General features: G+C 41.0%; 1 protein-coding gene across 3 annotated transcripts; it reads left to right on the forward strand.

Moving 5' to 3' along the window:
- Positions 1-2,829: 2,829 nt before the first annotated feature.
- Positions 2,830-14,789, forward strand: LOC110532612 (zinc finger protein 217). 3 transcript variants are annotated; one of them, XM_021616666.3, is made up of 5 exons: positions 2,830-3,099; positions 4,432-5,859; positions 10,318-10,443; positions 11,268-12,776; positions 12,972-14,789. In XM_021616666.3, exons 2-5 carry the CDS (start codon positions 4,569-4,571, stop codon positions 13,070-13,072), a joined length of 3,027 nt encoding a protein of 1,008 aa, XP_021472341.3. In that variant the 5' UTR covers positions 2,830-3,099; positions 4,432-4,568; the 3' UTR covers positions 13,073-14,789. The 3 variants fall into 3 exon arrangements, with proteins under 3 accessions (XP_021472341.3, XP_090041269.1, XP_090041268.1); XM_090185143.1 differs by having other exon boundaries at positions 2,847-2,938; XM_090185142.1 differs by having other exon boundaries at positions 2,867-2,970.
- The last annotated feature ends 959 nt before the right edge of the window (positions 14,790-15,748 follow it).

Raw genomic sequence — 15,748 nt, forward strand, 5'->3', positions numbered from 1 at the left:
ATCCCCTCCTTGGCCATATGTTCAGTTCAAGACATTTACATAGGCCAAATAAATGAAGCAATGATCACATGAAATTATGATCAAAACTTAATTTGAATATAAACATGACACTGGAAATCTATTTGGCTGTCAACACAATATTAATGTATCTATGGTGCCAGAAAGATATGACTGCTCTGTGAGTTTGTTTCTCCCATAACAGGTTTTATTTCTGACATTGATGTATTATGTAGCCTAAATTCATGTTTCTGACACAAGCCTGGTGGGTTATTGAGACATCAAAATCATGTCACTCAGAGACCAGAATACCTCCTGGGGACATTTTCTTGGTGTTTGCTATAACCTGCTCTGTAGACAACAGAGGGAGTTGGACATGTCCCAAATGGCTGTGGTGGTGCTCCACACAATTGCCTGTGTGTTCTGGGTTCTTTCTGGGTTCAACATGCAGGCTGGGTGGAGCTACTGTACATGCCAACGTTTCAGCCAGTTGCTGGAGATGTTTTGGCAAATGCCTGCAGACAGCAGTCCGTGTGGATTTGTTCACTGTTCTTCACCCTCAACAGTTGGGGATGGGTTTCATTGAGAACATTAATTTTGTAAAAGAATGGTTCAGTCTGGTGTGATGAATGCCTTCTTCATTGGACATCAAATCAAATCAACATTTTATTTGTCACATACACATGGTTAGCAGATGTTAATGCGAGTGTTGCGAAATGCTTGTGCTTCTAGTTCTGACAATGCAGTAATAATCAACAAGTAATCTAACCGAACAATTTCACAAGAACTACCTTATACACACAAGTGTAAAGGGATGAAGGATATGTACATAAAAATATATGAATGAGAGATGGTACAGAACGGCATAGGCAAGATGCAGTAGATGGTATAGAGAACAGTATATACATATGAGATGAGTAATGTAGGGTATGTAAACATATAAAAGTGGCATTGTTTAAAGTGGCTAGTGATACATGTATTACATAAAGATGGCAAGATGCAGTAGATGGTATAGAGTACAGTATATACATATGATATGAGTAATGTAGGGTATGTAAACATTATATTAAGTGGCATTGTTTAAAGTGGCTAGTGATACATTTTTACATTCATTTTTTTATTATTAAAATGGCTGGAGTTGAGTCAGTATGTTGGCAGCAGCCACTCAATGTTAGTGGTGGCTGTTCAACAGTCTGATGGCCTTGAGGTAGTAGCTGTTTTTCAGTCTCTCATATTCATCTCAATGTCTATTTTGTTGACTATCATGCCAATGAAAAACAAGGAGATCTTATAATTCTTATGTGTTTTCTTCTATATAATTCTGTGATGTAATAATTGTTTTAAGTCTAACCAGCAATGCAAGTAAAACTATCTAGAGCTCGTTGTTCATTAATCATCAAGTCTCTAAATGAACTAAAACTAACAAAGCTGTAACATGGAACCTTTATCACTTAAGAGTTGTTTACCTAAGCTAGTAGAAAGAGGAGGATTAGGGTGGGGTTAACATCCAACATCCAGAGACAGTGTGATTGTGTTTGGGTTTCCTGACTATCTTGAGCCATCACAAAATCAAAAAGGGTGAGTATTCATGAGGTAAAGTAGTACTAATACATACTTTCTGTGAAAAAGCACATTGTGAATAGAGTAGTCAATGGCATAATAATTGAAAGTGGAACCACAATGAGATCCATGCTATTGCCAGCTGTCAGAGGAGCTGGGGTGGGGGAGGGGTGAAGCAGTTGCTTTGACATGCATGTACTCTGATGAAAAGAGGAGGAAATGTGATCAATTGTACTAAGAAAGAATAAAGTATTGGTCTTAACTTTACATTGGTTATTAATAAATACATGTAGAAATCAAGTTTTGCCTAGCTCACCTTGAATAGAATGTATGTTAGTTCACTTCATAGATTTTTCATTTTCCATTCAGTAGATCCCTGTATTTCATGGTTGCATTGTAGGCTATGGTACGCTATGGATTGAATTATGATGGTTATTTCTGAACATTTTGGTGTCTTACAATAGGACAAGTATTCATACTTTTTGAGTTTCCATAGTCTACATCTGACCAAAACTAAAATATAACCTGATTTCCAAAAAACATTCAAATGTGTATCTCAAATAAGAAAAAAGGGTTGAATAGCCTAATTACTTTTGCAGTGATAATTTGATATAAATACAAAGCTATAAGGCTATCATTCAATGCTGGAAACACACAGTGACCTGTTGCTGCATAGCACATCATCCCACATGTAGCTGTGAGTTGCAGGTCCCCATCCCCCCTCTCCACACGGTGCTCTGTTCTGTTGCAATGGGAAGTGGAGTGAGAGACATGTAAAAGTCAACTCTTTGTCTGAACAACATGGCGTTGAGACTTTTGCTTAGAACAAAGTTCATATAACATTGCTATTTTATTTAGGCCTATTTGCTAACTAACTGTGACTGTCTCAAATGGGAAATGATGTAGGATACAACCAAATGTGTACCATCCCATATACAGAATAGAATCACACTGTTATCTTTCAACAAATAGCCAATAATCTTATCTAGGCCTGTCCTCTAACTTTCAGACCAACTCAATAGGTGACTAACCATCCGCATGACACAACCGCCATTACAATGAGGGCAGTCCACCTTGTTATTGTTCTTGTGTTTTGTAATAGATCTACAGACGTTCTGTTACCTTGCTTTCATAAGAGATAAATATGTGTGTGCAATAGATACATATGTGTGTGCCCCACTATTGTTTATTATGTAATTATGTTACATTGTATTATACATTTTACTTTATATAATTATTTACTTTGTCAAAAATTGCGACCACGTGACTGTTGTCCCTGTTTCGCTTTTGGGGCTGTAGTGCACGCTCTACTTCTGTCCCCGATTCGTTGAGCGCGCGCCTCACAATTCAACAGCTCCACATAGCGACTTGCAAACATTGAGTAAGAACAATATGACCGAAAATTGTAGCAAGGTGAACACATTTGTCTAGCTGCTATTATTCATGAATTGGCTAGTTTAGCGACAGGATGTAACACGCAGTTTATTTCACTTAGATATATAATTTCGATTAATTGAACGTTTACCTGGAAAGCCTGAATTGGTAGGTATTGGTGAGTTATCTGCAGTTTATATAAAACGAGCGTATTGATTGATTGCTAGCTAACTAAATTAGCTAACGTTATTCAACTATTTCGTAAAATGAACTGAAATGATGGTTAATTAGGATATGTTTCATTTCCTATCTTTCACCCATTAACTATGTCTTTGTGCATGTTAAATTAGGAATTTCCGCGCTTGGCTAGCTAGAAAGCTAATTTGCTGAATTTCGCAATGTTTGATAGGAAGTTGCTGTCCCCGTGTCTATCAGTGGTTAACTGGCTAACGTTAGTAGGATGTAGCAGAATGAGTTACAGAAGTGACTGTATTGAGTTCTAACTATATTGAAAATAATCCAATAGAAAAGCACGATTTATTTTTATGTGGGACATTAATAACTAGCTAGCTATGTACTTTAAGCCTTCACATATTAGCCTTCTAATTTGGCTTGCATTACAGATTCATAACCTTTGGATTAACTCGACGAGTGGCTCATTTGTCTTTTATCACGTTGCATGTGTTGGATAACAAATTGGAGACCTGTTTGCAAAGCTGATTAAACATCAGTCAAATAACGTGCTACTTTACTATCTTATATAAAATAGGTGGCTGACTGGGATGGGTCACAGAGAATCCTAATATTTTAAGACTATATTATTTTCTCATCATGTTTGATGACACTTCCTTAGTCGACAACTTCCACTGATTGCCAACACAGGTCATCTTGTCTTGGCTTGTTGAACAAAGAATGAACACATTCTGCTATTTCAGTATGGAAGTGGAAACCAAAATAGTTAAACAAATATTTAATGATTTCATTTAAATTACAAGCTGTTTGTAGAGACTATCAAACTGTTTATGCAATGCCATACTTTTAATTAGGATGTATTCATGTATCTAGTTTGTCCATTTATTCCACATTTTATCCAACTGCTAAAAATATAACCACAAGCCAAGGCTTTGCATTAATGGCAAACTGTCAAATGATGTGTTAAATATGTAGCCATGTGCAATAAAATTATGCATTCTTCACAGTACTATATGCTAAGAGGAAATCTCATATTCAGTTTCAATTTGAGAACTCAATTTCCTTGTTATTTGAGGTAGCTTGGTGCCTTTTAGCATTCATAGGCCTCACCTTGCCATAATGATAGGTCTGTGCTCTCTGGGATCCTTGGGATGTCCCTACCCCATTGAAGTTGAAATGTAAAATGGTTAAGGGTAGGGGTTAAGGTTAGGATTTAGGGTAGGGATGTCCCAAGGATCCCCGGATAGCACTGTTCCATGATGATACTACATTAGCCTAACCTTTTCCTTGTTATTTTGTGTTTTACAGGAATCTACCTACGAAGACCTAACTCCCCTGGATGAATCACTGACAATCTTCCACATTGATATTCAGAAACGTCATCCAGTAACTCCTTACTTATAGAATACTTAAGTATATAGATCAATTGCACAACTTTTTAGGAAATGCCAACTCACCTGTTGCCATATGTGGAAAGTCCAGATGGACTTGGACAAGACATTCTAAATATTAGTAGTGGTGCTAGCATGCCAGGGTCTGGCTCCAGCATGACTCCTCACAGTGCCACCATCACTAACAAAGCCGAGGCTCAGCCCGAGGGAAGTCTGCTGGAAGTCCTGGACTGTGTGTTTTGTGACCAGACCTTCACACACCAAGATGACCTGGGCCCACACGTCCTGACCCAGCACCCCACAACACTGTTCGAAACGACAGTTCTGCGTGTGGAGGCAGAGTTCTTGATCCCAGGTGAGAGGGCCCGGTCCAAACCCAGGTTGCCATCTGTGAAGGAGGTGGTATTTAGCTGCGTTGTGTGTGATCAGGCCACAGAGGGTGCCAGTGAGCTGGAGAGCCACATGAGGACACACAAGGACTGTTTCACATTTCACTGTAACTTTTGTGGCCGGCGGTTCAAAGAACCCTGGTTTCTCAGGAACCATATGAGGTTCCATAAGGCTAAGGCCCAGCAGAACCTGGATGGTCCAGTTATTATCAATGAAGTCATCCAAGACCAAGTCCCAGAGCCCGTAATCACCCCTTACAAAATGTGCTTTACCTGTGGCTTCTTTTTTCCCGATAAACACCATTTGGTGGAACACAGCAAAGTACATAGTAAAGAATTAGAGGCTGATGAAAACAGAGAGAAGGATAGACAGGAAGATCCCCTCAGTCAACAAGGTTTTTTACAGGTACTCAACCTTCGCCCCCTCTCTGAGGAAAGTAGTATACCAGAGAGATCTTCTAGGGGGATTGCCCAACTAGACCCTTTCAACACCTATCAGGCCTGGCAACTTGCCACCAAGGGAAAGATAGCAGTTTGTCCAAGTATGGCTAAAGATCTAGGCCTAATCCAAGACCACAGCTCTAACAACGAGGACTCTGGCTCAGATAAAGAACTGACAAACATCTGGTCAGAAGGCCAAGAAGGTGACAAGTGTGTTAAAGACAACTTGGGTAGAGAACTGAGATCCAGACAGACTGCTGGAGAGACCCCATCACCAGAACCTGATCAGAAGTCAAGTCGAAATGACAAGCCGACGCACTGTGAGGACTGTGGGAGGACATTCAGGACGTACCACCAGCTTGTTCTCCACTCCAGGGTGCACAAGAGGGAGAGGGGTGAGGAGGAGAGCCCCACCGCCTTCATTGATGGCAAGCTCTCCAGAGCAGGGTCCCCCAAAGAAGAGGGGTCTGAAGAAGGGTCAGATGACGGAGCACCGGGAGATGCCTTATTTTCAGGTAAATACAGCAACTTAATGTTTAAGAAACAAACATTTGTTTTCTAATGAGGAAAGGTGGATTTACAGTTTTTCCCAATTGTTAACACACGTTTGCTGAAACTACATCTCTGGTACTCAAAACTCTGAACACAAAACAGTTAGCCAATTTCCCCAAACCCCACAGACATCTTCCAAAATGAAACACAGAAATCAACATCATGTACTCCCTGCTCAAAATGAAACTGCATACAAATGAGAAAAAAATCATCAAATGAATCTAACTTAGTGACAACCAAGATCACACTGTGACATATTCAACACACTGTCTAGGGATGCACGATATATCGGTGAACATTTCTGAATCAGCCAATATTAGCTAAAAATGCCATCATCGGTATCGGTTCGATGTTTAGTTGTAGGTAGGTACATTACGTAATAACGCCTCGTAAATTTTGCGCGACACGTGTAACACAGCATTCCAAACCTAGCCCACACAATGTCTGCTGTATGGATCGAGCAGTCAACAAGTCGAGCAGTCATTTTAAAGAGTAAGGAAAATTCAGCGAGACAACTCAAAGGCGAAATCCATTAACTCCAAGATAATGGAATTCATTGCCCTTGACAATCAACCGTGGGTGATGTTTGCTTTCGCCAACTGGTCAAGCACCGGTGCACACTAGCATGTGTACTATTTTTCAGATGTTGCCGTACCGGAGTTACACAGTAATAGTGTCACTGCTATTAGCGTCACGATATACATACTATGGAATGCCGTTTGGGTCTTTGCTTGTCACAAAAGATAAGAGTAGCACTGTCAAAGCTGTACAAAACTCTGCAAACACCGGCTACGAATGATGTTTACAATACCGCGTTGGTAATAAAGCATTATTTGTTCGACTGCAACTTCTGGGGTAGCTAGCTTTAGCTTGGTACCTAGCTAGCACCAATATAACCAGCCTGAAAACAATGACCGGTCAAAACTGCAGTCATTTTCATTATTCTTAGCAATGATTTAGGAATCCTTGTAAGTATTAGCAAGGTTGCCACTTGTTGTTTGCCTATTGAATTTTTACTTAAATAGCTAGCCAGCTACTTAACCCTGTTGCCCAAAGCTAACGTTATAAGCAGTCAACTAGCTTCATCTGGCTAGTGAGGCACGACCAGACCGGGTTATGTGTTGTGAAGCTAGCCACAATAAGGATTAGGCACAATAGTGGAATTTACAGTTTGCCTTTAAAATAAGTGTGTCATTGACAGTGATGCAGATGAATACATATAGTACAATTATGCCACACTTCACTTTTGAAGGCTAACCGCAAATCCACTATTGTGGCTAATCCTTATTGTGGCTAGCTTCACATAGATGGGTCCGGCCACCATTAATCAAATAAGAACTTATAAATTAGGGTTATTTTAGATGACACCTAGCTATATAGTTAGCTCGCTAACTATAGCTACTAAAATGGATTATGTCGTGTTATTTGACGTGTATCTTTTTTGACACGCAAAGACACAAACAGTTTTCCATAGAAATCCTGATTTGAAAATGAAACAACTGAACAACGAAACAGCACAGCAAGTAAGTGAAAGAAATCGGTTTTGATTACGTTTTACTGGTAATGGGTACATACGTAAATGCCAACAAAAATAGTTTTTGATCAGTGTAGTGTGTGTAACCTTGATTTAACTAGGCAAGTCAGTTAAGAACAAATTCTTATTTACAATGACGCCCCGGACGACGCTGGGCCAATTGTGTGCCGCCCTATGGGACTCCCAATCACGGCCGGATGTGAGAGAGCCCGGATTCGAATCAGGGACTGTAGTGATGCCTCTTGAGCTGAGATGCAGTGCCTTAGACCTCTGCGTGTGTGTGTGTGTGTGTGTGTGTGTTAACTATTTAACTGTACTAGAATGCTTAAGGCTGCTAAAATCTTAAATATTGGTTCAGTATTGTTTTTTTGGCAAGGAAAATATCGGATATCGGTTTCGGCCAAAAATGTAATATCGGTGCATCACTACTACTATCAGAACATATTTCAGTGTAAAGACTAATAATTTGTTAGTGGGGCAAAAAAGTATTTAGTCAGCCACCAATTGTGCAAGTTCTCCCACTTAAAAAGATGAGAGGCCTGTAATTTTCATCATAGGTGCACTTCAGCTATGACAGACAAAAGGAGAACAAAAAAAATCCAGAAAATCACATTGTAGGATTTTTTTATGAATTTATTTGCAAATTATGGTGGAATAACGTCGTCGATATAAAAGGTTAACAAGAAAGGCACTCTCTCGGTCACGCGCATGAAAAAGCTCTGTGACACTGCAGGGTCCACTCATTCAGACTTCTCTCACTCCCTCATTTTTCAGAATACAAGCCTGAAATTTTTCTAAAGACTGTTGACATCTAGTGGAAGGCATAGGAACTGCAATTTGAGTCCTAAGTCAATGGATACTGTAATGGTATTGAATAGAAAACTACAAAACAAAAAATAATCCTACTTCCTGGATGGATTTTTCTCAGGTTTTCGCCTGCCAAATCAGTTCTGTTTTACTCACAGACACTATTTTAACAGTTTTGGGAACTTTAGAGTGTTTTCTATCCAAATCTACCAATTATATGCATATATCTTCTGGGCCTGAGTAGCAAGCAGTTTAGTTTGGGCATGCTTTTCATCCAAAATTCCAAATGCTGCCCCCTAGCCTAGAGAAGTTAAACACGGTTTCCATGCTTGTTCAATGAACCATAAACAATTAATGAACATGCACCTGTGGAACGGTCGTTAAGACACTAACAACTTACAGATGGTAGGCAATTAAGGTCACAGTTATGAAAACTTAAGAGGACTTTCTACTGAAAAACGCCAAAAGAAAGATGCCCAGGGTCTCCTTAGGCATGCTGCAAGGAGGCAAGAGGACTGCAGATGTGGCCAGGGCATTAAATGGCAATGTCCGTACTGTGAGACGCCTAAGACAGCGCTACAGGGAGACAGGACGGACAGCTGATCGTCCTTGCAGTGGCAGACCACGTGTAACAACACCTGCACAGGATCGGTACATCCGAACATCACTCCATCAGGGCTCAGACGGTCCGCTATAGGCTGAGAGAGGCTGGACTGAGGGCTTGTAGGCCTGTTGTAAGGCAGGTTCTCACCAGACATCACCGGCAGCAACGTCTCCTATGGGCACACACCCCCTGTCGCTGGACCAGACAGGACTGGCAAAAAGTGCTCTTTACTGACGAGTAGCGGTTTTGTCTCACATGGGTTGATGGTCAGATTCGCGTTTATCGTTGAAGGAATGAGCGTTACACCGAGACCTGTACTCTGGAGCGGCATCAATTTGGAGCTGGAGGGTGTGTCATGGTCTGGGGCGGTGTGTCATAGCATCATTGGACTGAGCTTGTTGTCATTGCAGGCAATCTCAACTCTGTGCGTTACAGGGAAGACGACATCCTCCCTCATGATTTCCTGCAAGACAGGAATGTCAGTGTTCTGCCATGGCCAGCAACGAGCCCGAATCGAAATCCCATTGAGCACGTCTGGGACCTGTTGGATCGGAGGGTGATGGCTAGGGCCATTCCCCCCAGAAATGCCCGGGAACTTGCAGGTGCCTGGTGGAATAGTGAGGTAACATCTCAAAGCAAGAACTTAATGCAGCTGGTGGCCACATTCTAGTAACAGATACTGACTGTTACTTTTGACTTTGACCCTCCTTTGTTCAGGGACACATTATTCCATTTATTTTGGTCACGTCTGTGAAACTTGTTCAGTTTGTCTGTTGTTGAGTCTTATGTTCATACAAATATTTGCACATGTTAAGTTGGCTGAAAATTAACGCTGTTGACAGTAAGAGGACGTTTCTTTTTTTGCTGAGTTTATGTACTGGAGACATTGGACCTATTCTCATTTTGGAACGTCCAGATAATAGATGCTACGGTGAAGCGGCTCAGATTGGCCTGCGCACTCTGCCCAGTCTCTCCCAAGGTCAAACCACATTTGCCTAAATTTTGTCAGATTACTCTCCTTGTTCCTGATTTTCCTACACCTCTACACCTACTTCCACCTCTACCTGTGAAGTGTAAAAGTGATCAATTGGTAATTGAGCTTAGCTTGTTGAACAGTGTTGCTTTTCACTTGCACACAATATTTTAGTTGTGAAGGTCGTGCCAAAGATAATTGTGTTGTTTTGCCAAATGGTTGTAAAATTGCAATCTCAGTGTAAGACAAAACATGTGCCAGTACTATTCCAATTTGGTGTATGCTTCTGGTAAAAGAGTTACAGGTTTGGGTTGTTGTCCCTCATGGGCAAGTTTTAGTGTGTAAAAATTGGGAAAAACCTGTAAATGGCCATTTATTTTCAACGGTTCCCTCTACTGGTCATTTACAGGTTATGCAAATCCACTTGCTTCACACAAGTTTTTGAAAGTAGACTATTTGATTTCTTCACATGACCCAATCTCCTGTTTTTGTTTTCTCTACAGATAAAAGTGAAGATGGATTTGATCAAATGAAGGTGAAACATCTTGTGTCCTCCAGGGAGTGTAGTTACTGTGGCAAGACATTCCGTTCCAGCTATTACCTCAACATTCACCTCAGGACCCATACAGGTAAACATTATATAATGCTGGGAAGCCTGATTTGTTATTTTTAGTGCTACATGGATATTGATTACTGCATTGTTGGGTTTAGAGCTTGCAAGAAAGGCATTTCACTGTACTTGTGCATGTGACATTGGAACTTGAAATAGGCTGCACAATTGGGAAATGTAAGTTGAGATTTATAGCTGTTATTTGGGTCTAAGGTTTAACATGAAGTTGGATGGGCTTACTCTGAGTGCTAGAGGTGTAACTGTACTGAACCGTTCGGTAATGAGACCTCGATTTGGTCCGCACTGTGAATCCGAATGAATACATACAAAATTAAGTAAACACTAGGCTTATAGGCTATTCCGAAGCTGCGTTGTATGCCTCTTGTGTAAATCGCTTTGTAATAAAAATTACAATCTTAATTGCTGTATTTCAGGCTGTCCTTTTGAGGCGCAACCAGGAACTAGTTCTGTTCTTTTGTAAGAAAACAGCATAGGCCTATACAATTTTTACATATTGATTTCATACACATGTTGCACTTTATTTTAGTGTTGTTGATGAGTAATCATTTAAGAAAATGCAAAGTGAAATGTTGGTATTCCTGATTGTGCTCTCATCAGGCATTACATGAACAAAGATGGAATCAGGAATAAACAGAAATGAACTACAGTAACTGTTGGGGGTTTAATTTTCCCGTTAACTGTACCGTGACCCCAAAACCGCAATACGCACCAAACCGTTACACCCCTGTTTTCTGTATATAGTACTTTCAGCATTTAATTCATCTGAAGACTGTATTTGCTGTTAGGATCATATTATGCTTATGCAATTATTTTGTCTTTCAGGTGAAAAACCATACAAATGTATATACTGTGACTATGCTGCAGCCCAGAAAACCTCACTGAGATATCACTTAGATAGACGTCACAAGGACAAACCTTACACTGACATCCCCAATAAGCCTGTGATATCTGTGCCATCTCCCAGTGAGAGAGAATTTGCCAGAAACGGAGACGACAAACGGGTCCCCAACCGATCCAAACTGTGGCCAACTCCCAATGTCAGGCCTACAACCAAACCTTGTGCCATTATAAAACCAGAGGATAGATTTAATAGCATCGGTGTCAAGATTGCCAGCCCACTTGCTCAAGTGAATGCTGAGTATGGGAAATTGATTTCTACGGCTGCTCACTCTTCTTCTGCACACATAAAATGCCCCGTACCTGTTAACCTGAAGATGGAAGGACAGGAGACAAAACACCCCGTACCTGTTAACCTGAAGATGGAAGGACAGGAGACAAAACACCCCGTACCTGTTAACCTGAAGATGGAAGGAAAGGAAATAAATGATGAGGGCTTCAGCGCACCCTTAAATTTGTCCTTAAAAGTTTCACTTTCCATCTCCGCCACCCTAATACCAAGGAATGTGTTGATTTCCAATGCCTGTTCGTCCTGTGCCTTCAGCACTATGTATCCAGAGGTCCTGCTCATACACAAGAAGCTGCTTCACAAGGAGAAGTCTGACATAACTAAGAAGAACAGAAGTCTAAAACTGAAGCGTTATACTGGCTGCCCCCCTGCCCTTGAGGGCAAAGATGTCACCCTGCTGCCTCTTGTAGATTGGAGACACCCTCGCCGGACCAAATCCCCAACCCCTCAGTCTCCTGGAAAACGTACAGGAAAGACTCACCCCTCCAACCCTCATGGGCCTAAACAGTCTCTCATCAATGAACCCCGGAAGGCGATGGGAGCCCTGGGCCTGGACAATCAGCGGTACAGGATGATGATGATGCCGCCTACCACCAGCCAGGGCCAATCCAGGTTTACAGAGCCAGCAGAACAATCCAACACCAATGGTAGAAAATATAGCAAACCTGTAATGGAGAGACAGAGGCAGAGCCCATCGGACAGCAGAGTGGCAAGCGGCTTAAGAAGCGGTCCTGTGAGGAGCGGTAGTGTTGTAATCTGGCCCTCAGATGCTGCCAGGCTATGCCTCTCCAGCCGGTTTGGTAGTCTTCCCCCAATGGACTTTGGTGGTGAACCTTCCAGTAAGAGGCAGAGATTCTCTGTGCTCCCCGGAAGGGAAACAGACACTGTTGATACTGGCTTTAGGATGGAGGACAGGTACAACAGACTGCTTCCCTCAGGAAGAGATGTAGCCTCTCCCTCTCACAGGCTGCAAGCCTATGCCCCAGTCAAAGCATCCAACCCTCCAGCCTCTGCAAGCAGCAGCAGCATGGAGACTGACTGGAATATGATCAACATCCTCCGTTCCTACACCCCCAGTGACCTGGCCTCCCTCTACCATCCCACTGTGGCTAACCCCAGTCATGGAGTGCAGACAAACCCAAGAGGTATGAGCTAAAAGCTTTATCTTATGTATTTTCTACACGTTTGAAATGAATTCATCCCATTTTCATGATGTTAGTGTAGTTGTAAATGTCGTGGGGTTCCATATTAGAGTTGGACAGCTATATCATATTGCCATTATTACGCTTTGTATCAAACTTACTTTAGGGTTACTCCTAATATTGTCCTTCTCTTCCTAGGGAGTAGGCCATTACTCTACCCAGCTAGTATGCTACAGAGGAGAGCCTATTCCAGACCCATCAGTAATGAATGTAGTGGACCCACTGACGAAAGGGCTTAACTGTTCTAATGGTAGGCTATTGTTCTGGTTGACTTCACCAGCCATGTTGTAAGTAACTTTGTCTTAAGTTTTGTGTTGAGATAAATAGAATACATTTGATAGCCTTCCGTAGGTTTCAAATACACTGAGAAGTTCATGCTACAATCGTCTTTTGAGAGTTTACCTGGAGGAAAGGCCTGACCCATAAATGACCTACCCCCACTGATCTATACACATCCATCTAATATAACAGTTGAGGTAGTTGACAAATGACTGTTTGAATATCATATTGTTATTGTTGCACTAGATAAAACATGTATAAATGAGAAGTGTTAAGAGGAAGTTACCTTTTGTTTATTAATACGCTGGTCTGTCTAATATGACATACAGTCAGCAATCAAAGGACCATGTTTTTGTCAAAGCACTGATGTTGGGTAGGGTTTTATCTGACCTACAGCTTGAGTTCTTAGTTTACAAAACAAAAGCTGTATGTTGACGTATCTTGCCTCAAACTCAATTTATAGACTGTTGACGCTCATAGTAGGCAGTTATTTTTGTGATGATATGAAGCTGCAGTAGCTATCATGTCTACTATTGAGCCAGTGCATATTTGAGTTGGGAGCAACATGTCTGTGCTTATAAGTAGTAGTTATTCACTGGATAAACATGATCAGAGCCTGAAGCCAGGGATTCCTGCTACTGGGTATTATGTGAAATGTACATAGAAAAGGCTGCTTGTTCTGTTCTGCCTATGGATTCCTCACAACCGACTATGCTGTAACAGTGGTAAAACATGGACCGAATATCTGAGGGATTCCAGTTTTTGTGCGCACAAATACTGTTCAGATGTTTATTTTTTTAGATCGACTGTTTTTCCAAACGGTATTCAGGACTCTGTTCATGTTATGCAGGATCTTAAGATAGTCTTTTGCCTTAGGTTGGATTGTGTTAACTTGTCTGCCTGCTTTGAAGCTGTGGTCTACTACTTGTTGATTCTGTATATAAGTCAGGGAGAGCAGAGTGAAAGCCTTACTGCAGGAATAGCTCAACTGAAAAAACAATTGTCTCAGGTTTCAGAACTCAATTTGGGCTCTATGATTCTACTTCATTTATGCATTAACTGTTACAAATTAATGCACATGGTGTAGGAAGCGTTCTGAATTTTTCAAGCAATTTGGGCACACCAGACCTCTGTTATTTCATATTTTGCTATTATAATTTTTAAGGTGTTATTTATTTCTGTAAATTTTTTGTTTTCTCTGTGTGTGTGTGTGTGTGTGTGTGTGTGTGTGTGTAATGTAAAAATATATCGCTCAAGAGTTGTATGACTATCACCATGAGTCAATGACATTTGGGGCATAGACGAGTAGTGTTATAATATTTGTTTGTGCTGTTTGAAAATGTCTACAGGTATCTTTCCAAGTCTTACTATAGGCCTACCACCTTCCTGTTTATGTAACCTTGAAACAACTTTTAGGACTTTTTTTTTTTCGTCACTGGAAATGGACTGTTTCAGACTTCTCCTTTCCTGCTTTCATAAGCAAATGGTTATTAAGTTATCATTTAAATCTAAGTTTGGTTTATGTATTAGCCTAGGTAATTATTGTGACGGATACTGGACTTAACCTGGTTAGTTGAATTTACTCCGATTTGTCTGCCTATGCTGCTCTACAGTACTTTATACAGTGATTTCACCCAGTGTGGTTTACGTTTGCCTAATAAATGATAGCCATGTCAATACATGCATTCATTTTTTTCTTCAGTGTTCACTTTTCTATGTTGTGATCTCATTGTTTGGTCTTTTGACTTAGATCAAGTGTAATTGTTGTCTTGAGTAGAGGGATCGAATAAACATTCACACTCAGACCTTCAGTCTGCAGAAATGAAAAATGTTGGTTAAATGTCACTGCAATTGATGTACAAATGATTTGACATTTTTGAAAATGTGTATAATTTTTGTAATTGTTTACATGAGCATAGTGTTTTAATTTGTCATACATTTTATACATTGTGTACAGTGTTGAGAAATTGCCATATCTTCTGTTACATCTTAGTCCATGTACAGGTAACTGCCAAAACAATGGAAACACTTGAGTAAACGAGGGAAACAAAGTATATTGAAAGTGAGTGCTTCCACATAGGTGTTACTTCTGAGTTAAGTATGCAATTAACATACTATGATTAATGTAATTATTTTTGCTACCATGCCTATGCCTTCATAGGATGACAATGCTCCCATCCACAGGGGAAGAGTGGTCACTAAATGGTTTGATGAGCATAACTATCTCATCTGGACAAGAGGAATATCTATGTAAGAATGCTGTGCATTGACTACAGCTCAGCATTCAACACCATAGGACACTCCAAGCTCATCAAGCTGGAGACCCTGGGTCTCAACCCCACCCTGTGCAATTGGGTCCTGGACTTCCTGACGGGCCGCCCCCAGGTAGTGAAGGTAGAAAACAACCTCTTCTCTGACCCTCAACACTGGGGCCCCACAAGGGTGCATGCTCAGCCCCCTCCTGTACTCCCTGTTCACCCACGACTGCGTGGCTATGCACGCCTCCAACTTAATCAAGTTTGCAGACGACACTACAGTGGGCTTGATTACCAACAACGACGAGACAACCTACAGGGAGAAGGTGAGGGCACTCGTGAGTGTGGTGTCAGGAAAACAACCTCCCACTCAACATTAAC

Source organism: Oncorhynchus mykiss, chromosome 9, assembly GCF_057628025.1.
Source record: "Oncorhynchus mykiss isolate SJ-2025 chromosome 9, ASM5762802v1, whole genome shotgun sequence".
NCBI lineage: Eukaryota > Metazoa > Chordata > Actinopteri > Salmoniformes > Salmonidae > Oncorhynchus > Oncorhynchus mykiss.